Source organism: Pseudorca crassidens, chromosome 10 (assembly GCF_039906515.1).
Source record: "Pseudorca crassidens isolate mPseCra1 chromosome 10, mPseCra1.hap1, whole genome shotgun sequence".
In the NCBI taxonomy this organism is placed as follows: domain Eukaryota; kingdom Metazoa; phylum Chordata; class Mammalia; order Artiodactyla; family Delphinidae; genus Pseudorca; species Pseudorca crassidens.
The window spans coordinates 58,891,703-58,915,675 of record NC_090305.1 but is presented as its reverse complement, the minus strand read 5'-3'; the positions used below and the strand labels follow the sequence as shown (position 1 = coordinate 58,915,675).

The following is a 23,973-nucleotide window of genomic DNA, read 5'->3' as shown; positions in this document are numbered from 1 at the left end:
TAACAAAAACACACACACAGTGCTGCTTAAGCTGAGAGGAAAGGGAGGCGGGCCTGCTGACAGGCAAGCACTGCCGCAGAGAGACTTTTTAAAGTAGTCCTTGTGTAGTGAACCAGCCCATCTCTACATCCCCAAGACACACCTATTTCAAATGGAAGTCAAATATCTCTATGCTTTTTAAATTAATTAATTAATTAATCTATTTGTTTATTTTTGGCTGTGTTGGGTCTTCGTTGCTGTGTGCGGTCTTTCTCTGGTTGCGGTGAGCGGGGGCTACTCTTCGTTGCAGTGCGCGGGCTTCTCATTGCGGTGGCTTCTCTTGTTGTGGAGCACAGGGCTTTAGGCATGGGGGCTTCAGTAGTTGCAGCATGTGGGCTCAGTAGTTGTGGCTCGCCAGCTCTAGAGCGCAGGCTCAGTAGTTGTGGCACACGGGATTAGTTGCTCCACGGCATGTGGCATCTTCCCGGACCAGGGATCGAACCCGTGTCCCCTGCATTGGCAGGCGGATTCTTAATCACTGCACCACCAGGAAAGTCCCGCTTTTTTGTTTTTAAGAACTTTTTGAGGTATAATTTACATCCCATGAAATTCACTGGTATTGCTGTTGTTACCAGCTTGCGGGGGGGCAGCGATTGTTCTGTGGGAACCACGGTTCACCTGGGTCGAGGACCCTTACTTCTTCTGGCTGTGCTCAGCTTCTGCATGCCTTGGATCTTGTCCAGCAAGCCAGAGACGAAGGCCTCAGTGGGTTTGTAACAGTCAACCAGCAGCTCCGTGACCCTGGCAGCTCGGGTATCATCGCTCTCCATGTCCAGGAGTTCATCCACGTCAATCTCCAGTTCTGGGATCTCTTCTTCCTGGCAGTCCTAGAGGTGAGTGAGCTGCTCCAGCATCCACTCCTCCAGGTTGAGGCGCCTCCGTAGCTCCTTGCAGTGCTACTCGACCGTGACCGTCCCTCGGCGCCTCACTGGGCCCTCATCGTCCGCGCCGCCCGGGCCCTAGCCTGCACCCCAGGGGGGCTCTGAAAGTAGACGCGGGACCCTGGGCCACCACTCCCCGGTCCAGGGGCCGGAGCCACCAACACCATGCCCCCTGTGGGGCCGCTGTCCGCCAGGGCGGCCGCCAGGGCCAAGTGCGTGCGTCGGGCCCCTCCCTGCGCCGCCACCTCTGGGACGCCCGCCAGCTGCCTCGGCCGCTGGCTCAGGTTAGCTCGTGATCTCGTCTCCACGTGGCTCCGCGGCAAGGGCGGCGCCGGCCTACAACTCAAGTGATTTTTAGAGAATTTCTACTTCTGTAAACATCCCTACAATCTGGTTTTAGAACACTTCCATCAACTCTTCCCGTGCCCATTTACAGTTAACTCCGGCTCCCCCACCCAGCCCTAGGCAACCACTGATCTACTTTCTGCCTCTATCAATTTGCCTTTTGTGGACATTTCATATAAACCAAATTTTATAATATGCACTCTTTTTGTGTCTGGCTTCTTTAACTTAGTTTTTGAGTCAGTCATGTTGTAACAAATATCAGTAGTCCACTTTTTTTTCCTTCTTCAGAATAGTAGTTCTTTGTGTCCTGTTTATTTTTAAATACATCTATTCTATCCCCTTTGCCCAGCAAAATAGCACCTACAAAATACAGATTTAGTATATAGTATGAAATTATAGAAATGACATTTTTCTATGTTGGGGACCTTCCATTACTTATAAAAAAAAGAAAATCAACCAATGGTTCCTTAACATAACTGCAATGCTTTTCAAAATGGATGTGAAGCTTTATAACTAACATAGACATTAAACATTATTTTGCATGTTTGAAAATTTTAGTTATGTAATGGGGAAAAAAGATCGAAGTTGAGTACAAATTCAAGTTAAACATACTTAAAATTATAAGGTAATGGGGAAAATGATATCATGTAATGGCCAAAATTTAGAGTTAAAAGAGGAAAAAAATTAGAAGGGCAATGAGAGGTCTAATAGCTGTTATCATATAAGCAAAACAAGGAGACAAGGAAGTAAAATTTTGTGTTTACTTAGCTTCACATAAAGGAAACCAAAAGTTAGTCATTGGTTCCAGTTTTTGATAGAAAAACAGAACTTTAAGATTAGTTTTGAAAATGCTTAAAACTATTAGCACTATTTCAAAGAGACAGCTTCCAAATTGCATACACATATATGTATACCTATAATCAAGACAGAAAGGTTATACAAAACAAAGTAATGAGAGGATGTGAAGAGACTGGAACCTTGTGCATTGCAGGTGGGAATGTAAAATAGTACAGCCGTTATGGAAAACAGTATGATAGTTCCTCAAAAAATTAAAAATAGAATTACTATATAATCCAACAATTCCCTTCTGGGTATAGACCCAAAAGAATTGAAAGCAGGGACTCAAACAGATATTTGTGTGGCCATGTTCATAGCAGCATGAGTCACAATAGCCAAAAAGTAGAAGAAACCCAAATGCCCATTGACAGATAAATGGTTAAACAAATGCGGTTCACACACACACACAAATATGGACTATTATTCAGCCTTAAAAGGGAAGGAAAGAGGAAATTCTGATACATGTTACATAGATGAACCTTGAGGGCATTATGTAAGTGAAATACACAAGTCAGAAAAGGACAAATATTGTATGATTCCACTTTTATGAGGTACCTAGAGTAGTCAAATTCAGAGACAGAAAATAGAATGGACGTTGCTAGGAGCTGGGGGGAGGAGAGAATAGGGAGTTATTGTTTAATGGGTACAGAGCTGGTTTTGCAAGATGAAAAGAACTCTGGAGATGGATGGTGGGGATGGTTGCACAACAGTGTGAATGTACTTAATGTCAGTGAACTGCACACTAAAAATGGTTAAGATGGTTAATTTTATGTTATGTGTATTTTATCATAATTTAAAAAACAACAACAAAGTTATGAGCATGAGACTATGACTATGAGCATGTACAAGTTCACGTGGAGAGGCTATTTAGGCAAAGGAACAAGGAGGAGACTAAAAAGAATAAGTCTGGGTAATATGTAAAATACCCTTCCATTCAATTTTTGAGAAACTAGGAATCAGTCAAGATAGGTTAAGTTAGAGCGTAACAAATAATCTTAAATTCTCAGTAAATTACAAGAACAAAAGTTATTACTTTTTTGAAAACATTTTGCTTGTTTTAGAATTATTTTCCTTTTTTAAAAAACTGAAGTATAATTCATCGACTTACAATAGTATATTAGCTTCAGGTGTACAACATAGCGATTGGTATTTTTATATATTAAAAAATGATCACTACAATAAATCTAGTTACCATCTGTCACCTACAAAGTTATTACAATATTATTGACTGTATTCCCTATGCGGTACATTACATCCCCATGACTTATTTATTTTTTATAACTGGAAGTTTGTACTTCTTTATCTCCCCTACATATTTCACAATTCCCCTCACGCCCCTCCCCTTTGGCAACCACCAGTTTGTTCTCTGTATCTATGAGACTATTTCTGTTTTGTTTGTTCATTTGTTGTTTTTCAGATTCCACATATAAGTTACATCATATGGTATTTGTCTTTCTCTGACTTATTTCACTTAGCATAATACCCTCAAGGTCCATCCATGTTGTTGCAAATGGCAAGATTTCATTCCTTCTTTGACTAATATTTCTTTCTTTTTTTAAAAAAATATTTATTTATTTATTTGGCTGCCCTGGGTCTTAGTTGTGGCATGTGTGATCCTCAGTTGTGGCATGTGAACTCTTGGTTGCAGTATGTGGGACCTTAGTTCCCCGACCAGGGATCAAACCTGGGCCCCCTGCATTGGGAGTGCAGAGACCTGGCCACTGGACCATCAGGGAAGTCCCTGACTGAGTAATATTTCATTGTGTATATATACATATATATCATATCTTCTTTATCCATTCATCTGTTGATGGATACTTAGGTTGCTTCCATATCTTAGCTACTGTAAATAATGCTGCAATGAATACGGGATGCATATATCTTTCTGAATTAGTGTTTTTGGGAAAATACCCAGAAGTCGATTTGTGGGATATATAATTGTGTTTTTAATTTTTTGAGAAACTGTTTTCCATAGTGGCTGCACCAATTTACATTCCCACCAACAGTGCACGAGGCTTCTCTTTTCTCTATATCCTCACCAACACTTGTTGTCTTTTTGATAATAGCCATTCTGACTGGTGTGAGGTGATAAAGTTATTTCTTGCACACACTTCAAGTCCATCTGTGGCCAGCAGAGGCTAAATTTGGTACCTAAATTTGCAGCAGGGATGCAGGTCATGATGGCAGGGGCAAGGGAACCCAGGGAATCACAATGTGGCTCTTCCTTCTGCTCACATTTTATTGGCCAAAGTAACTGCCACGGCCATGAGTAACTTCAAGGGGCAGAAAAATGCAATTCTACAGCATACCAAGAAGAAGAGCCAGAAATCTTAGTGAATAGCAGTTCTAATTCAAGTTGTCAGATGCTAGCCTGTAATAAGCTGAGGTACAGTATTTTCAGTCTTAAACATAATCCTGTACATAATTATGTTACTATATATACAAATGAAGTGGAAAAAATAGTTACTTTTAAGCATGTGGCAAGAACAAATTGGATTAAGAGCAAGACATGTGTGCCATTAAACCAAATATTGAATACTCACGAGATGATTATTTTCTTTAGGTAAGGAGCATAAGGCAGGCCAGCCTAACAGGCGTCTGTTTAGTAGGATTCCCTATCACACTGAGGCAGTAACTATAGACATCAGAATCTATTTGACAAGAGGCTGAGGAAAAAAGTCCAAAAAGCAAAGGCAGCATATGACAGATTCCTGGACAGGCTAATGCAAAAAGACTAATTTCCACTTTAAGCAGCCCAAGATAAAAATAGCCGTTCATAAAGTCAAGCAAGCAAAAAAGAACATTCTGGGTTCTTAGGCCCACTTTTAAAATGAGTGCAATGGCACCATTTACTGCAAAGATCCATTCAAACTCAGAATCGATAGCTCTAATAAAATTCGACTGGCATAAGTTCCCATTCCCGTTTAGGCACATACCAAAAAGTGTGCTTAACATTAAAACCAAACCAAAACAAAAGCACATATACTTTAATGATTCAATAATCACAACTACTTACCTCAGAATTTGTTAATGAGTCTTTCACTCTGGGAGACTAAAAGAAATACAAAAAAAGGAGGCTTGTTAACTGAAAACTCAGGTTACTTGTAGTCAGTTCCAAACTGCACGGAACGTTGAAATGCAAGTCAACTCCATTTCACTCTGATCCATAATTAACTCATCGGTAACTCTAGTGAGAGTTTTCTGGAAAAAGAAAACTGTCATGATACTACTGTATTCTTTGTCCAGGTAGCCTGTAACGCATCAATATACCTATGGTATTTTAAGTCTAGAACTTGAGGTTTATAAGCAAACATGATGGGACTGAGCTATCAGTTAGTAGGGAGGTCACATTCTTCAAAGTTCAATTCTTTCTACTAATCATGAACATATTATGTGCATAATATCTCAAACCAAATGTAAACATTCGAGCTAATTATCCAACACATTCTTAAAGCAGAGTAATTCTGATTATAGGCTTTAATGAAGAAAACTCTTGAGCCAAAATTGAAATACTAATTACAATATGCCATATGAAAATCTAAAGCTAAATTGATTCAGTAAATCATAAGTTAGTAGTAATTCTGGATACAGGCACTGGAGAATACATAAAACAACAACATATCTCTAAACAAACGTCAATTTATGGTAAATTCTACCAAGTGTGAATTTAGACTTCTTATAAGGTCAGTTTAGGTTTTTAAAATTTTCATTACCATTTTATTAAGGAGAATCAAGGTACAGGCAACAGCTAATGGGTTACAGCAAGTATACAGCCAACACAAAACCTTAAAAAAAACTTTGTTTGGAAATAATTTCAAACTTACAGAAAGTTGTTAGAATAAGAATGATACAAAGAACACTGCTATACCCTTTACCCAGATTCATCCATTACTAACCTTTTTCCTCATGTGCTTTATTATTTAGTGTTCACTTTCTCTCTTTTTAAATATATATATTTAATCAGTCCTGTACCATTTGAGAATAAGTTGCATATAATCATAGCTCTTTACAACTGAATAGTCACTGTGTATTTCTTCCTCTTCTTCTTTTTTTTAAAAATATTTATTTATTTGGCTGTGCCGGGTCTTAGTTGTGGCACTCGGGATCTTCGTTGCTGCGTGCGGGATCTTTGTTGCAGTGTGCGGGATCTTTAGTTGTGGCATGAGGGATCTAGTTCCCTGACCAGGATTGAACCCGGGCCCCCTGCATTGGGAGGGCAGAGTCTTAACCACTGGACCACCAGGAAAGTCCCCACTGTGTACTTAAGAATAGGGATATTCTCTTACATAACTTCACACTACTAAAGCAATCAACTTAAGTAAATTTAAAAATAATACTTTAATTTACTCTCTATAATCCAACTTTTCCAATGACCTCCTACACATAATCATTCCCCCCTGCCTACTACACACTCTATTTGAATAGAATGCTCCTAATTTGTGGTTTGTCTGATGTTTCCTCATGATTCAGACTTAAATGAATTCTACAGAGTGACGTATCCTTCCTATAGTGTCATATCTTAGGGAATCACATGTTCCTCTACCCCTCATTAGTGATGTTAATTTTAATCATTGAGTCAAGGCATTTTCTAATTTCTCAGGTACGCAGTATTTTTTTCTTGCAACTAATAGGCCATCTATGGAGAGAAACTTTAAGACCATGTAAATATCCTGTTCATCAAAATTTTCCCATATGTTTAGCACCTATTGATGATCCTTGTCTGATCTAACATTTACGATTGTTTTATGATGGCTGTAAAATGATGAACTTCCCCATCCACTCCTACATTTACCAGTCAGCACTGGCAGTTACTGTAATGAAAACCCATCCCCCCCCATGTATTTATATATCTGTTTATTATTAGTATGGGCCTATAGATTCCTATTTTTTAAATGATTTATAATTTATTCCTACACTTAATGATTTTGATGGTTAAATTCTCCCTAATTTGGCCAGTGGGAGCTCCTTCAACCTGGCTCATATTATTATGACTTTTTTAAAAATAAAAGATCTTTTCTTTCTGTCAAAAGAAGATATTCCAAGATTTATCTTGCATTTTCCCTGTGTAAGCCCTGGAATCAGCCATTTCTCCAGTGAGCCTTTGTTCTTTAGTAGGGAATGACATTAGAAACCACGATCTGGGCATAAGGTATGTTCACTCTTGTAATCTTCGATTAGATGACAGAAACTGTGAATTTTACCTTGTTGCATGCTGATAATTTCTATAAATCTTCTTGAGCTTTGTTTTGGAATACAGTAAAGTTACTTGGAAATAGTTTAATCCTTTTGGATCCTGCTTTGATGAGCTGTTAGTTGGGTCTGGAGCAGTGTTCGGTCTAGGGCAATATATTACACCCCATTACTAAGCATCTACCAAATGCCCTGTGAATTGTAAGTTTCTCCAGTCTAACTGCTGTTCCTGGCTGTGTGAGTGCTGGGCACTTTCTCCACATGGGTAGTTTTCTCACATATAGTCACTGATATGTATGCTGCTGAATACTCAAAAGGGAAGCTCTAAGCTTCTTTCTCTGGGTAGCTCTCTCCTCCTTGGTACTCTACCTTATCAAATTTTATCTGCCTTGATCTCTTACCTCTATTTACTCAACTCTCAAAAACACTTTTCAAGCCACAGTGAAAAGAAAACTGCCCCCAAACTGACTTGGATGTTAGAATTAGCAGAGAAGGACATTAAAATAATTATTATATATTCATATCTTCAAAAAGTTAAGTAGAGACATTGAAGATGCCAAAACAACACCAAATCAAACTTCTAGAAACTAACAACCAAATCAAACACCAAATCAAAATTCTCGTATTACACCTGAGATGGAAAGGAGACTGGATGGGAGATTAGCAGCAGATTAACACTGCAGAAGAAAGACTAATGAACAGGCCAGCACTAGAAACTATGCAAAATGAAACTGAGGGAAAAAGAATTTTTAAAACATGAAAAGACGATCAGTGAGCAGTCAGATGACTTTAAGCAGCCTAATATACATGTTATTGGACTCTCCAAGGTGGAAGGACAGAAAAAGCATTTGAAAATGTAATAGCTGAGGGACTTCCCTGGTGGTCTAGTGGTTAAGACTCCACACTCCCAATGCAGGGGGCCCAGGTTCAATCCCTGGTCAGGGAACTAGATCCCACATGTGGCAATGAAGATCCCACGTGCCACAATTAAGACCCAGTGCAGCCAAATAAATAAATAAACAAATAAATAAATATTAAAAAAAAAGAAAATGTAATGGCTGAAAACTTTCCAAACTTGATTAAAAAACTGTAAACCCAAAGATCCAAGAAGCTCAATAAACCCTAAACATGAAACATGGAAAAAAAAAAAAAAAGATACACCTAGGCATACCATATCAAATTGCTCAAAACCATTCATAAAGAAAAATATCTTAAAAGCAGCCAGAGTAAAAACAAATGTGACTTATAAATGAAAAGGTAAGTATACAAGCAGATTTAATACTGGAAACAATACAAACAAGAAAATGTTGGAACAAATTCTTTAAGATATAGGCCCACCTCATTTTATTGCACTAGGCTTTATTATGCTTTGCAGATATTGCATTTTTTTACAAATTGAAGGTTTGTGGCAACCCTGCACTGAGCAAGTCTATCAGCGCCATTTTTCAAATAGTATTTGCTCACTTCATGTCTTGGTGTCCACTTCTAGCAAAAACTAACACACTCGCACACACGATCCAGGATATACCAATTGAAGAAGAGGTGCACTGTTCCTCTTCAGGTAGAAAGTTAACAGACTTTAGGGACAAAGTTTCAATTGTTAGGCTTTCAAATTCTCTAATCTTTTCTTCTGCAGTGTTTAATCAGCCATTCATCTAATCCAGTGTGTTTTCATCTCAGACACTATAGTTTTTATTTCTTGATTTAGGTCATTTTTATATACCCTAAATATTATCACAGTAAAACAGATATGCCAGTCCCCTTTTCCATGTAGAATTACTTGGGCTCCTGTTGTTAATAAGTTGTTCAAGAAAATTCTGTCTGTATTTTTTATATTTTAGCTGGTTAAACTGAACAGAACCACAGAATATAGTATTATCTCAGAGGCTTCAGACAAAAAGATAGAACTCTAGCTAAAGCATATAGTTTAACAAAACTTACCCTGAGTTGTGAAATTGCTGCTTTCCCTTCCTCACTTTCTTCATCAAATTCATCATCACTCCACTCCCAGCCACCATCTTCTGTCTTATGAAGACGGCCACTGGAACCTGGTACTCTCCGAACCTGCTCATTAGGAAGAGAGACGTGGACTATGGTAGTGTTTGACACTTACTATATAGAAAAGTCAGCCATATTCTCTCTCCTTCTATTACTTCAATGTTGTAAGCAGATAATAATTTTCCCAATAGAGAAGTTTTCCTATATAAACTCACATCCTCCATCCTTCACTTGCTTTCTGTTCATAATCTCCACTATTTGTCTTTACTCACAACCACTGACCCTCCCTGTACTCCCATATTCTGAGCCTGCACATCATCCAAATCCTTCTTATGTGAAGTCACAGGTCAAATCTGATTAATGGTTTCGTATCTTGAGACACTGAAAAAAGGTGTGGGGGGGTGGAGTTTAAGCCCTCAAATAAATAAACCCAAGATAAAGAAGATGCTGCTCTTTTTTTTCAATTTTAATGTTTAAAATCACAATTATACCTCCATAGTTTCAAAAGTACTACAACTATGCAAGTGTTGTTAAGAAAAATAGCAGTCCCCTAACTTTCATATTCTTCCTCACAGGCAACCACGTTCAATTCATGTTAGCTTATTCTTTTGGAATTTATATTTATCTCTCTGAGTAACCTGTTCTTATTATTACCCCTTGATTTTCTAGTTTTAGGAATTATCTATTGAACTTCCTGCTATGCAAATGAGAATTAAACCCTATTATCAATCCCCTACTCTTTTTTCAAGATACATTGTAATTTTGCTTAAATCAATATTCAGTGTTTATATAACATGATTATATAAACTATACAGGTGAACCTTATTATATATTACAATTACTTTTCTTTTCTGCATAACTTTTTAATTTCCCCTGGAGTTAATATTTGCTTATTTCTTACTTGTCATATTCATCCCTCAATTCTCTCCCTGCTGTGTAAATCTCCTCTCACCATATTCACATATATTAGGTATTCATCAGTATTATCTTCTTGAGAAAGCCTCTCACCAGAGCCTCCTGATCTGTTCCACCAGACTGACACCAGGTCTGGTACTTTAGATCTCACTCTACCGTCATCTAGAGGACCATGCTTCCTAGATCACATGACTTCCCTGTTCTTACTTTAAACACTTCCTCTACTATCAACATGGCACATTTATTAAAGCCAAGCATTTCTGAACATAACTTGATTCTGTTCCCACACTTCACTTACAGTCTGACTGGTTAAAAAAAAAATCTGGGTTAGAAAACATTTTTTTTTCATAATGTTGAAATAGTGCTGCATTGTGATGTGGCTTCCAGAGATGCTGCTGAGGTCATTATGACCCCGATCCTGTCCGTGCCCTGTCCCCCTTCTCTGGAAAGCTACACATCTTCTTTTCGTCTCCGGTATTATGAGCTACCATGGTAAATGTGCCTTACTGTTGGTCTATTTTCATTCACTGTGCTGGGTACTTGGGCTCTTTCAATCTGGAAATTCAGAAAATTTTTCTTGAATTATTTTTTCAGTAATTTCTTTTCTTCTGTTTTTCTCAGTTCTCCTTTTCTGGAACTCTTTTAACTCAAATATTGAGGCTTCTCAAATAATCTTCTAATGTCCTCATCTTTTCTGTTATCTATCTCTTGGCCTTTTGGCTCTGTTTTCTGGGAAATTCCTCAACTTTACCCTAAAATCTTTGTAAAGAATTTTTTTCATTTCTTCTATAATGTTTTCAATTTCCAAGAGCCATTGGTGGTAGCGCCATTCTCTAAATGCTTCTTTTTTAAAAGTAACAGCTTTACAGAGATATAATTCATATATCGTAAAATTGACCCATTTAAGGTATTATAATCCAATGATTTTTAGTATATTCAGAGTTGTGAAACCATCTCCACAATCAAATTTTGGTCATTTTCATCACTCCCTCCACCCCCCAAAAAACATCCCATACCCATTAGCAGTCACTGCCCTTTTCCCTACAATCTGCTCAAGTCCTAGGCAACCAATAATCTACTTTCTGTCTCTATACATTTGCCTATTCTGGATAGTTCACATAAATGGAATCATAGAATATGTCTTTCAATTAGCATAATGTTTTAAAGGTACACCCATGTTATGGCATGTATCAGTACTTCATTCATTATTTCTGAATAATATTCCATTGTATAGGTACATGACATTTTATATATCCATTTATAATAGATGGACATTCAGGTTGTTTCCACTTTTTAGTTATGAAGAATACTTCTATGAACATTCATGTACATATTTTTTTTTAACATTACTCTCTTTTCATTCCAGTCCTTACCCAAGGTAAGATTTCCAGAGATAAAGGCAAATTCAAAATACCTTCTATTTTAAGAAAGGATTTCAGAGCATTTTACCAGTAATATCTAGTAATAACCATTTTACTGCTACAGGCTTCATCACTGTGGTATTGTATTATTTGTTTGTAAATCTTTCCCCTACCCAAGGTGTGTCCTTAAGGGCAGGGAAAGTATCTTCATCACTTTTATATTTCTAGTATCTGGCACAGTGCCTGGCACATAACAGACACTCAGTACATGGTATAGAAGGGAGGCTGGATCTATAAGGAGTGTGAAAGCATCTTTGGGAATGCAACAAGGTAGAGAAAAGAATATAAAGCAGTAACCTTTCAAGGAGCTACCAGTGCAGTTATAAATGCTGCAGTTACTAATGCCTCGATAAACAGCTTGGAATAGGGAAGGGCATATTTGAAAATCTACAGATGGTCACCAAACTGCCTTCCAAGGAGATCTAGCCAGATCAGTTGCATGGTCTTTGTTATACTGAATAGAGTATGCAAACTGAAAGGCCCCACCAGCCCCCTTTCCACTCCCTCTCAAGGCCTGCCATGCCCAACTCCTCACCCAAACACCTGCTGAGTGAATATCTGAAAAGTAACCATTTGAAGGTATGCCAAATTACTAGCTTACCTAGACCACTAATATCTTGGTTTGGTCCTGCCTTAAGGGTAAAGGACTTATGTTTGTTCACTATTTTAAGGCTAGGTTACCCAAATAATATTGAAGGAAAGCCACAATCATCTTTTCTACTTTACTAACATTTCAAAAGAGTTCAAAGTTGACAGCTTTGTGTATTGTAATAGGGAGGCATGTGGTATATGCTGCTTCCTTCTGCTGCCGATGGAATTCCAACAGAAACCAGAATGTTACTACTGGAAACAGATGAACTTCCTCTCATTGTTCCTGTACTTTTTCACATTAATCGTGAAATAATGGGGAAGTGGTTTCTACTTTAGTCAGGGGGAAGGACATAAGACTGAATTATTTAATTTTTTAAACTCTTTTCTTCTTAAAACATGTAGTTCTTCCAGTCAGCCAAGAGACAGGATACTGTTATTTAATAGAAATTCACTCAGCCGAAGCAGCTTAGGATATAGATGTGGATGTTCAGCTTGAAGCTGTTTCCAACATTGCTGATGGTTTTTAATGTGGCTATATTTAGCCTCTCCTATCTCCCTCACGTGGCTTCAATGGGATTCACTTGGTACTCTGAACACTTTCTTCCATCAATATGAAGAATCCCCAGAAGTACCCATGGTGGATTTTTCTTCTCCGCCAACTTCCCAGCCATGGGCGTGTCTCTCCGCCAGCCCTCGGCTGACGGCGATTGGACCCATGTACATATTTTTATGTGTACATGTTTTCAATGCTCTTGGGTGTGACTAGGAGTGGAATTGCTGGGTCATATGGCAACTTTGTTTAGCCTTTTGTGAAACTGCCCAACTGCTTTTTAAAAGTGGCCACACCATTTTCCATTCCCGTCAGTAATGTGTAAGGGCTCCAATTTCTCTACATCTTTAGCAACACTTGTTATTGTTTGTCTTTTTTGATATAGTTATCCTAGTGGGTGTGAAGTGGTGTCTTCATTGTTTTTGTATGGTGTGAAGAAACTTCACAACTTTACAACTTACTCTGGTAGTTGCAAACAGTGATTTAACAGAATTTAGAATTAATTCATTAATTACGTAACATACCTTTTCATTCTAGTTGATAGTGGAGTAATACCAAGGCATACAGTAGACTATTGCTAAAAGAATATATCAAAGAATGCTAAAGATAAGACTGAAAGAAAATGAGTAATACTCATACTGTTAACACAGTATTAGTTAAATATACTTTCAAAATGCAAAAGTAAATCTATTCTAAGTAATTTCCCAGAAAAACTGAGTAAAATCCCCATTTACCTTTCTAGCTCTTTCAGAAATGGTTGGTGCTCTCTGCAATATTTTTTCTTGAAGAAATTCTTTATTCTGGAGAGGAAAAATAAGTATTTTCTTCTCACAAGAAGTTTTTATTGAACAAAATAACTGACACAGAAATATTCACAATTAAAATGTGATATAGTAACTGTTTTATAAAGAAGTTTGAAAAAAGCTTCTGAAGCTCCTTAGTATATTACTACCATGACTTTATAAATTGAGAAAAATCTTTAGTGTACTGTAAAAACCATTATCTATGAAAAGTTTGCTTTAACATATGTCCTTTGGGATCATGGTCCCACATTTCCCAACTACAGTAACATCCTACTTAACCCACATCTTTGGGAAATGAGATGTTTACTAATTCAGTAGTAAACCCTGAAATGCGAGTTCAGTATATTTCACAGAATTTTCCACAGATTTTATTTATAATGGTAAAGTTTAATATTCATTTTTCCTGTTTTAAGTTTTACCTGACACTTAATTTATATGAAAAATACATTTATCTTATATACCAAAGATTATATAAATAGTGCCCTCAGCAATTATTTGATCTACCATCATTCTTCCAAAAATAATCATCTTAATGCAACATCTGAACAGTGAACCTAATTTAGGTAATTGAGGAGGATCATATGAACACATGAAATCAAGTTAGAATGTCCTACCTTTGCTTTTTGGAAAAATTTGTGCCTTAACAGTTCTGCTGCTGTTGGTCTAAAACCAGAAAAGAAAGTTTTTATAAATTCAAGTGGAATGTGGGTTTTCATTTTCAAAAATGATTTCTTGAGCATCAAGATAAAAACTCAGTGTACTCCACTGTCCTCAACCTACTAAAAACCAAAAAGGATAAACTCAGTACAAGACATCGAACAAAATTAAAAAACTCAAATAGAAATGTTCTGATAATAATTATTGTAGGCTCTTTCAAAAATTCATTAGTGAAATGTTTCTTTTAAAAGCATGATTTCTTAGTGGCTTTCAATATATTTGCTATTTAATATTATTTCCCAAGAAGTTGGCTTTATCTGCTTTAACGAGGCAAAAAAATATATTTAAACTCACAAATCAAGCCCTGTGCTTCTTGCCACATGGTTGCTTGCAAGCCTTCAACTTAGGTAACTACATATTTTTTAAAAATAATTTCACAATTTCCTTTAAAAAAACTGAAGATTCTAAGAGTAACGTATAGTCCCCCAATTTAATCTAAACTCAGGTTTTTTTTAATTAATTTATTTTTACTTATTTTTTTCTTATTTTTGGCTGTGTTGGGTCTTCGTAGCTATGTGCAGGCTTTCTCTAGTTGTGGCGAGCAGGGGCTACTCTTCGTTGCTGTGCGTGGGCTTTTCACTGTGGTGGCTTCTCTTGTTGCGGAGCACGGGCTCTAGAGCGCGTGGGCTCAGTAGTTGTGGCGCACGGGCTCAGTTGCTCCGTGGCATGTGGGATCTTCCTGGACCAGGGCTCGAATCTGTGTCCCCTGCATTGGCAGGCGGACTCTTAACCACTGAGCCACCAGGGAAGCCCTAAACTCAGTTTTTAACTCAACTGTGTACAGTCTTACTTCATTGGCATAAAGGCACTGTTGTCCATTTCACAAACTAGTATGACTGAGAATAAATAATAAATACTACACTTAAGAAACTGGACCTGATTAACGCCACATACCTACCATGTAATCTTGAGCAAATCACTTCTCTAAGGTTCAGTATTACCTGGCCAAGTCCTTAAAAGCAGTGGTTCTTAAACACTGCTGTGCATTACAATATCTGGGAGTTAAAAAAAAAAAATCCTTGGGACTAAAGACATGAGGGTCATATTCTAGCTATGTCAGAGCAACAAGGTAGAAGCAGCCTACGTTTTGGATTGCCCTTCTGAAATAGAGTTGTCATACCACATGTGAACTGTTACACAAGAGAGAAATAAAGTCTTATTTAAAAAAAAAAAAAATCCTGATGCCCAGGCTGTTCCCCTTAACACTTAAAGCAGAATCTGTGGGGGCAAACCTGGGTATCAGCAGTTTTTAGAACTCCCCAGGTGATACCAATATGTACTCAAGCTTGAGAACCAGGGCCTCAGAGGATTCTTATAGATTAAAAGAGAGAGTCAGTGTGGAAGTGCTATGCAAACTGAAAGTAGACATTACCATTCCTATTTTTTTCATTCAGTCACAATTTCAAAATGTTCAACAGTTTGCACAACACTGTTTTTTATGATTCATTCTTTTCTTCTAGGTTCACTTCCTTTTTTCTAAAGTACACTTTAGAGGAGTTCTTTAAGTGATTAAAACATGACTAGAAAACTCAATTTTTGTCTGAAAAATAACTTAATTTCATGCTTACTGTTGAATGATAGTTTGACTAGATGGAGAATTCTGGGTTAACAGCTTTTTTTTTCTCAGCACTGTTCCAGTATATTCTGGCCTTGACTGTTGTTTTTGGGGAAGTGGCTGTCAATCTGCCTGCTATTCCTCAGTATGTAATCTGTTCTCTCAGGTCGCATTTAAGAGCTTCTCTTTGCCTTTGTGTCCAGTAGTTTCATGACAATGTGTACAAGTGGGAAAAGAGAGATACCACTTGGAATCTGGGGTGATATTTCCTTAGCCTGAAAATAAAGGTATTTCATCAATTCAGAAAATTCTCAGCTGTTATTTCTTCGAATGTTGCTTCTAGTTCACAGCGGTAGTGTTACACTGTGCATTTTGTAATTCTGGATTGTGATCTCTTCAGTGCAAGAATTTCATAGGGGACTTCCCTGGCAGTGCAGTGGTTCAGAATCTGCCTGCCAATGCAGGGGACACAGGTTCAGTCCCTGGTACGGGAAGATCCCACATGCCACGCAGCAACTAAGCCCGTGTGACAAAACTACTGAGCCCGCACGCCACAACTACAAAGCCCGCGTGCTGCAACTACTGAAGCCCGTGTGTCTAGAGCCTGTGCTCCGCAACAAGAGAAGCCACCGCAATGAGAAGCCCATGTATCGCAACAAAGAGTAGCCCCCGCTCGCCGCAGCTAGAGAAAGCCTGCACGCAGCAACAAAGACCCAACACAGCCAAAAATAAATAAAATTTAAAAAACGAAAAAAAGAATCTCATGGACCTGAGTTTTGGAAGTATTCTAACAGTGCAGTTTCCAATTGCTTCTGCCAGAAATAAAACTGGCTTAGTAATAACTGTTTTACTTTCTAATCCTGTGGATTCCTGGATAATATGGGTATAAATTCAGACTGTAAACCTGCAGAATGTCCAGGTCAGAGGGCTGGATTATTCAGGAAAGATTTCTGTTGTGTCTCTGTGATGATGGACAGATTTTTTTTTTGTTTTTTGGTCTCTCCTTTTACTCAGGATGCAGACTTCTGAATGTCCTAGCTTTAAGCAGAGATCTCAGTTCAAAATCCCCATTGGGTAGGCCCAATATCTCATTTCCAGTCCCCACTTGGAAGTTAAAAATCCAAACCAGTAGGTTACTGGAATGAATAGTGTCCTACTGAGGGGAGCCACAGAATTAGTTTATGATAGTTCTTGGATTTATGGCTTCCTTATTAATTCTGGCATCTGAAGACATCCCTTTATTGCAAGTTCATCTCTGTATTTGGTTTTTTAAGTTTGATAGATTTAGCCAGCATTTCTGGGTGTTTGTAACAAGAGAATTCTGTTATTTTAGTCAACTAACTTGGCAGAAGCAAAAGCATTACCTATGTTTTATACCAATTTATTCAGAAAGAGAAAAAAAGTTCTAAAAACAAAGGTTTGAATTTTACTGCCTGTTTTCTTACCCTTTCCAATATTTCCAACAGTAAATTTTGAAGCCCATTATATATACTAAAGACATGATCAAGGATGTCAGTTCAAATCTTTTACTTTTGTTGAGCTTTAGAAAAATCAAAATTAAAGACCTCTTAGTGCTAAGAAACTGAGTGGACTATGTATATACTATGTGAAACAGAAAAATAAGACAGAGTGGGAACAGGGCCCAAGGTTAGAAATCAGGAGTTTTGGTTGACCTCAAAGATAAAAGATTGTATTCAATGATCTTCAACATTCTATGCTTCTGTTTAATTCATGAAGATACACACATTAGATGATCATGTTTCTCTTACTTATATGCCACCCAATTTTTCTAATGTTAACAATAAGCTCTTTGACTTTTTGGTCCACTTAACTAAAATATCTTTCTAGTAAGGAAATAAGTATGACTATTTGACATTAAATATAATATTTGCTATGTATATTGCTCTTGTTATTAAAATTGTAAAGAACATTAAGATACTGCTTTACTTACAACTCTTAAATGCAAATTGAAAATAAGCCCTCCCACTAACTTGGCATTTCAGTAACATAGAAATTTATAATTATAAGAAATTAACCAGGAAATAGCTTAACTATTTAGGGTACACTGTATACTAAAAAGAAGGGAGAAAGTAATTCACTCATTCCAATCTAGTATAATGGTCTGTGCATTTTTTTCCTAATGTTTGTATTTAGTTCCTTTGAATTCGCTGTGCATGTATGTATGTATGGCATGTATGTATGTGATTCTTAGGCTTCTCCAATGGTTTATATATTAGATGAAGAGAAAAGTAAGCTTTATCTCATATTTTACCTTTTTTCTGGATCCTTTTGAAGGCACAATGAAATCATTTTTCTAAATGATTTTCCATACTTTTTCAGCATTTCTTTATCTTGAACACCAGTTTCCAAAGAAGGAGGATCATTCTGCAGTGTCAGCATTAAAACCTGTAAGAATTTTTAATACAATATAGACTTCAGAAGACTCAGTAAAGTAAATTAAATATTGTGGCCAAGTTTTTTCAATATAGACAACCTCCAAACATACGAGCAGATTTCATTTTCTAAAAGTTCACATCTAGACCAGTTGTTTGGAAACTAGAGTTATTTAGGTGTTTTCCACATAAACAGTATCTTATAGATAGTTGGCTTCCCAGGCATGTGCCTACAAGGGCTCAACTGTATCAACATTGTACTGTATGTCCTTTAGTTGGAATCCTTTCTTCATGTCCTCTGTCCCCATTCTTATACCAGCAAACTATCTTAAAAAAATTAAAACCATAGCAAAATTAAGAGTGTGACCTTGCTGACTTTACCTATTCATGGCTCTGTTCCAACCTGACCCCTTGTAACCTGACCTCCTCTTCCCAGAACTCCTCAGAAACTTCAATCATAGAAATCACTGATGATGTCCCAGTTAACAAAACTACAGCCTCTTTTAGTTTGCATTCCTCCTACCTTCCCTGCAGCAACTGTCCATCCGAAATCTCTTCCTTCTTTGACTGACATGGCAACATACTATCTTGATGCATAGAGATGTAAATAATAAAGGTCACATTTATATGGTGGAATTTGGGATGATTTGTGTTTTTCTATACTGTTTGACTTTTTAATAAGAGTATAAGCCATTTTTCTGAGCACAAAGTCAACACCAAAATTAAAAGGCTATAATCAGAATTATTACTTGCTATTCAGATTCAATTTATATTTACTGAAAGGGAACTACTAAGATTGGCAGTATTTCTCGTTTTGAGCAAACAGGTTAACATGTATATGTCTGGCTACAACTGCAGGAGTCACTGCCTACAATGATATTAAGTAAACCTCATCTTCCTCCCCCATCTCTTTTTAAAAATAAGCCATTTCTTGGACCTAAAAATAGCCTCCCACCTTACAGTTATTAAAAAACCATCCTTTTCAAAACCTTGTGAATATTCACTTACACCTAGGCATCTTGACCTTTAAGAAAAAACCGTGGCCTTAAAATATCACTAACCTTTCACGCATCAAATATATAGGTCAATATACATATGTTTTGAATATGCAGATATAGAGAGGGTTTTCATACTATCTGCTTACTGGTTTTGTCCCTCTCTACATTGTTAAAGGGGACAAAATAACATTTTAAAGGTTCTAAAATGCACCAAGAACATAGATATATGAATAATATCACTATGACAAAAATTCACAACGGTGGTCACCAATTTAAACAGTCATAGGGCATTTTGTAAAGAGATCAAGCAGAACTATAAACAACAGCTACAGTTACAAACAAATAGAATTCATGTGCATATTATAATTAAGGGGTCACACAGATAAAAATGGCTGCCAACAGTACTGGCAGGACCATCTTGAAACACAAAAAACTCATTTATTACTAACGTTGGGGCATTAGGATTAAAAACTACGTTTCAGGTAACTACTCCTTCAGGATATAAAAGGCCTTTTAATAAAAGCTGCTTAATGTCCTACTTCAAAGCAAACTTTTATTCAATAACAGTGAGAATGATATATATGTATGGCACATGAACACTTTGCATGGATCTTATTTAACATATAAAAAGCACTTAAAACACTTAAAAGCACTTAAAAACAGTGCCTGGCACAGATAAGTGCTGAATCAATGTTAGTGATAATTACTATTAACATGTAACCCTTCCAACAACCTTATAAAGTAGAAATGATCATCATCCCCACTGAGGCTGTTCTACACAAGTGACTGTGGGGAACACACCCTAAAATAAGACACAACAGATCCTAATATCAAACTAGTTACACAGTCAGGAGATGGTGAGTCATCATATAAAAAGCTCAACTACAATGTAAAGTCACCCAATGCTAAATACCAAATATCTAATAGAGATTTTAACTGCTACAGGAGTTAGAAGGAATGCAGGGCAGAATTCTATGGATAAGAATGTCAAACGAATCAGGCTCCCGGACTTCAGACTATACTACAAAGCTACAGTAATCAAGACAGTATGGTACTGGCACAAAACCAGAAATACAGATCAATGGAACAGGATAGAAAGCCCAGAGATAAACCCATACACATGTGGTCACCTTATTTTTGACAAAGGAGGCAAGAATATACAATGGAGAAAAGGCAGCCTCTTCAATAAGTGGTGCTGGGAAAACTGGACAGCTACATTAAAAGAATGAAATTAGAACACTCCCTAACACCATACACAAAAATAAACTCAAAATGGATTAAAGACCTAAATATAAGGCAAGACACTATAAAACTCTAAGAGGAAAACATAGACATAAATCACAGCAAGATCCTTTTTGACCCATCTCCTAGAGAAATGAAAATAAAAACAAAAATAAACAAATGGGACCTAATGAAACTTAAAAGCTTTTGCACAGCAAAGGAAACCATAAACAAGACGAAAAGACAACCCTCAGAATGGGAGAAAATATTTGCAAATGAAGCAACTGACAAAGGATTAATCTCCAAAATTTACAAGTAGCTCATGCAGCTCAATATCAAAAAAACAAACAACCCAATCCAAAAATGGGCAGAAGACCTAAACAGACATTCCTCCAAATAAGATATACAGATTGCCAACAAACACATGAAAGGATGCTCAACATCACCAATCATTAGAGAAATGCAAATCAAAACCACAATGATGTATCACCTCACACCAGTCAGAATGGCCATCATCAAAAACTGTACAAACAATAAATGCTGGAGAGGGTGTGGAGAAAAGGGAACCCTCTTGTACTGCTGGTGGGAATGTAAATTGATACAGCCACTATGGAGAACAGTATGGAGGTTCATTAAAAAACTAAAAATAGAACTACCATATGACCCAGCAATCCCACTACTGGGCATATACTCTGAGCAAAACATAATTCAAAAAGAGTCATGTACCACAATGTTCATTGCAGCTCTATTTACAATAGCCAGGACATGGAAGCAACCTAAGTGTCCATTGACAGATGAATGGATAAAGAAAATGTGGCACATTGGAATATTACTCGGTCATAAAAAGAAACGAAATTGAGTTATTTGTAGTGAGGTGGATGGACCCAGAGTCTGTCACAGAGTGAAGTAAGTCAGGAAGAGAAAAACAAATACTGTATGCTAACACATATATATGGAATCTTAAAAAAAAAAAAAAAAAGGTTCTGAAGAACCCAAGGGCAGGACAGGAATAAAGATGCAGACGTAGAGAATGGACTTGAGGACATGGGGTGGGGGGAAGGGTAAGCTGGGATGAAGTGAGAGAGTGGCATGGACATATATACACTACCAAATGTAAAAGAGCTAGCTAGGGTTTCCCTGGTGGCGCAGTGGTCGAGAGTCCGCCTGCCGATGCAGGGGACACGGGTTCATGCCCCAGTCTGGGAGGATCCCACATGCCGCGGAGCGGCTGGGCCCGTGAGCCACGGCCACTGAGCCTGCGAGAGGCCCGCATACCGCAAAAAAAAAAAAAAAAAAAAAAAAGCTAGCTAGTGGGAAGCAGCCACATAGCACAGGGAGATCAGCTCGGTGCTTTGTGACCACCTAAAGGGGTGGTATAGGGAGGGTGGGAGGGAGATGCAAGAGGGAGGAGATATGGGGATATATGTATATGCATAGCTGATTCACTTTGTTATAAAGCAGAAACTAACACACCATTGTAAAGCAATTATACTCCAATGAAGATGTTAAATAAATAAAGTGAAGGAGAACAACAACAAAAAAAGAATGCCAAATGAAGTAAGGCTCTGAAAGAGAATTGAGGCATGAGCTGGGGTAGTATTTTGAATGTGAGCTTCACCTTCATTGGCGGATACTTATGATAAGGAGCTGCCCCTGTGGCCAGTTCAATTGCTGTGATCCCAAAACTCCAGATGTCAGCTTTAAAATCATAACCCCGGACCTGTACAGAACAGAGAGATGTACAAGATTATTTTTACCACCCTAAAAGCACTTTTAAAAGAGAGCTTCTAATATGTATCAAGAACCATAAATTTTAAGCCAATAAAATATAATCTAAAGTTGGCAAAAGCCAAATATACTTGGTAAGAGGAAAAAAGAAAAGGAAAGAAAGAAAACTGAATGAATGTTCACCAACAATGGGGAAATAGTTAAGTATGGTATATTCACTTAAAAAAAGATTATACACTCAACTAAAAGCAAAATTAATGAATTCTATATGAAAATACGGAAAACCACTTTATGATGTTATATGATAAAGCACTTATGAAGAAAAACGATTACAGAAGTTTTCATAAGTTCTGATCCTATTACAAACAGATATATAGCCTATTAAAGAAAAAAACTAGAAAGAACTAGAACAAAAAAAAGTGTTAGGCAGTCTTAGACATAGTTTTCCCAATTTCCTATGTTATGGTATTGTTTTTTTCTTTTTTAAAATTAATTTTTATTGGCCTATAGTTGCTTCACAATGCCGTGCTAGTTTCTACTGTACAGCAAAGTGAATCAGCCACACGTATACATATATCCCCTTTTTTTTGGATTTCCTTCCCACTTAGGTCACCAGAGAGCACTGAGTAGAGTTCCTTGTGCTACACAGTAGGTTCTTATTAGTTATCTATTTTATACACAGTATCAATAGTGTATATATATCAATCCCAATCTTCCAGTTCATCCCACCCCCCCTTCCCCCTTGGCGTCCACATGCCTGTTCTCCACATCTGTGTCTCTATCTCTGCTTTGCAAATAAGATCATCTACACCATTTTTCTAGATTCCACATATATGCGTTAATGTTTTTCTTTTTCTGACTCACCCCACTCTGTATGACAGTCTCCAGGTCCATCCACATCTCTACAAATGACCCAATTTTGTTCCTTTTTATGGCTGCGTAACACTCCATTACATATATGTCCCACACCCTCCCCATTAATTCCTCTGTGTTATGGTATTGTTTTATCACCTTAATTTTTAGAATGAAAAAAGTTACCAAGGGTGAGAATATTTTTAAAGTTGTTGGTGTGAATATGTTGCCAAATTTCTCTCCTTTATACTGTCACCAGCATATTATATAATTAAATATTTTAATTTTCTATCCTAAGCAATATAGGAGGAGAAACAGGTTTGGGGAGTGTGTGGTTTGAGACCTAAAATTAAAGCTCCATATTACGTGCTGCTTCAACATTGGGTAAACAGGAGGACCTCTACTGACGTAAGCGAAAGTTCCCTTCCCCGGTCTCCTCCCAAGGAGAAGGCCCCCTAGGCCCAACAACCCTGCATATCAAATGCATCAGGTACAGTTCCTGTTTATTCCTGAGTAGCAGGTTTCCCTGCCAGCCCTCAGAATTGTTCAAACAAGCCAATCACACCTTCACAAGGAAACCAAAGGGCATATCACTCTCTTGATACTACAAAGCCTGTCTCCTACAGCAACTGTTTGTTCTTTTCCTTCCTAAGTGCAACCCCGTGGGGCATGCAGTGTCCTCTGCCTCCAGATATGTGTACATACAAATAATAAACTGCTGTCAATCTCATTAGGCCCAGTGTCAGGTGCTGTGCGTTCAGCCATCCCCATAACCCTAGCATGGGAAGCCTTCCCTCACCAACAGGGTCAATATAGGCCTGTACTGTATTGTATTTTATTGTAACAGAATAAAAAGTAGATTCAGTTCTACATACTGAGTTTGACATAAGACATTTATGTAAAACATCTATAGGGAATTGGAAATATCTATCCGGAGGC

The 23,973-nt window shown here is 37.5% G+C and overlaps 1 protein-coding gene and 1 pseudogene across 4 annotated transcripts in view; both read right to left on the bottom strand.

Moving 5' to 3' along the window:
• OXSR1 (oxidative stress responsive kinase 1) overlaps positions 1-23,973 on the bottom strand; it is a 101,669-nt gene that overhangs the window by 9,272 nt on the left and 68,424 nt on the right. For all 4 annotated transcript variants that reach the window (XM_067753803.1, XM_067753804.1, XM_067753805.1 and 1 more), the window contains 6 exons: positions 22,073-22,174; positions 18,115-18,248; positions 14,185-14,233; positions 13,502-13,567; positions 9,234-9,356; positions 5,119-5,154 (listed from right to left, as the gene is read on the bottom strand). In XM_067753803.1, the coding sequence (XP_067609904.1) occupies positions 5,119-5,154; positions 9,234-9,356; positions 13,502-13,567; positions 14,185-14,233; positions 18,115-18,248; positions 22,073-22,174 (510 nt within the window). The remainder of the gene's footprint in view (positions 1-5,118; positions 5,155-9,233; positions 9,357-13,501; positions 13,568-14,184; positions 14,234-18,114; positions 18,249-22,072; positions 22,175-23,973) is intronic.
• LOC137231633 (protein phosphatase 1 regulatory subunit 14B pseudogene) lies at positions 5-5,036 on the bottom strand (annotated as a pseudogene).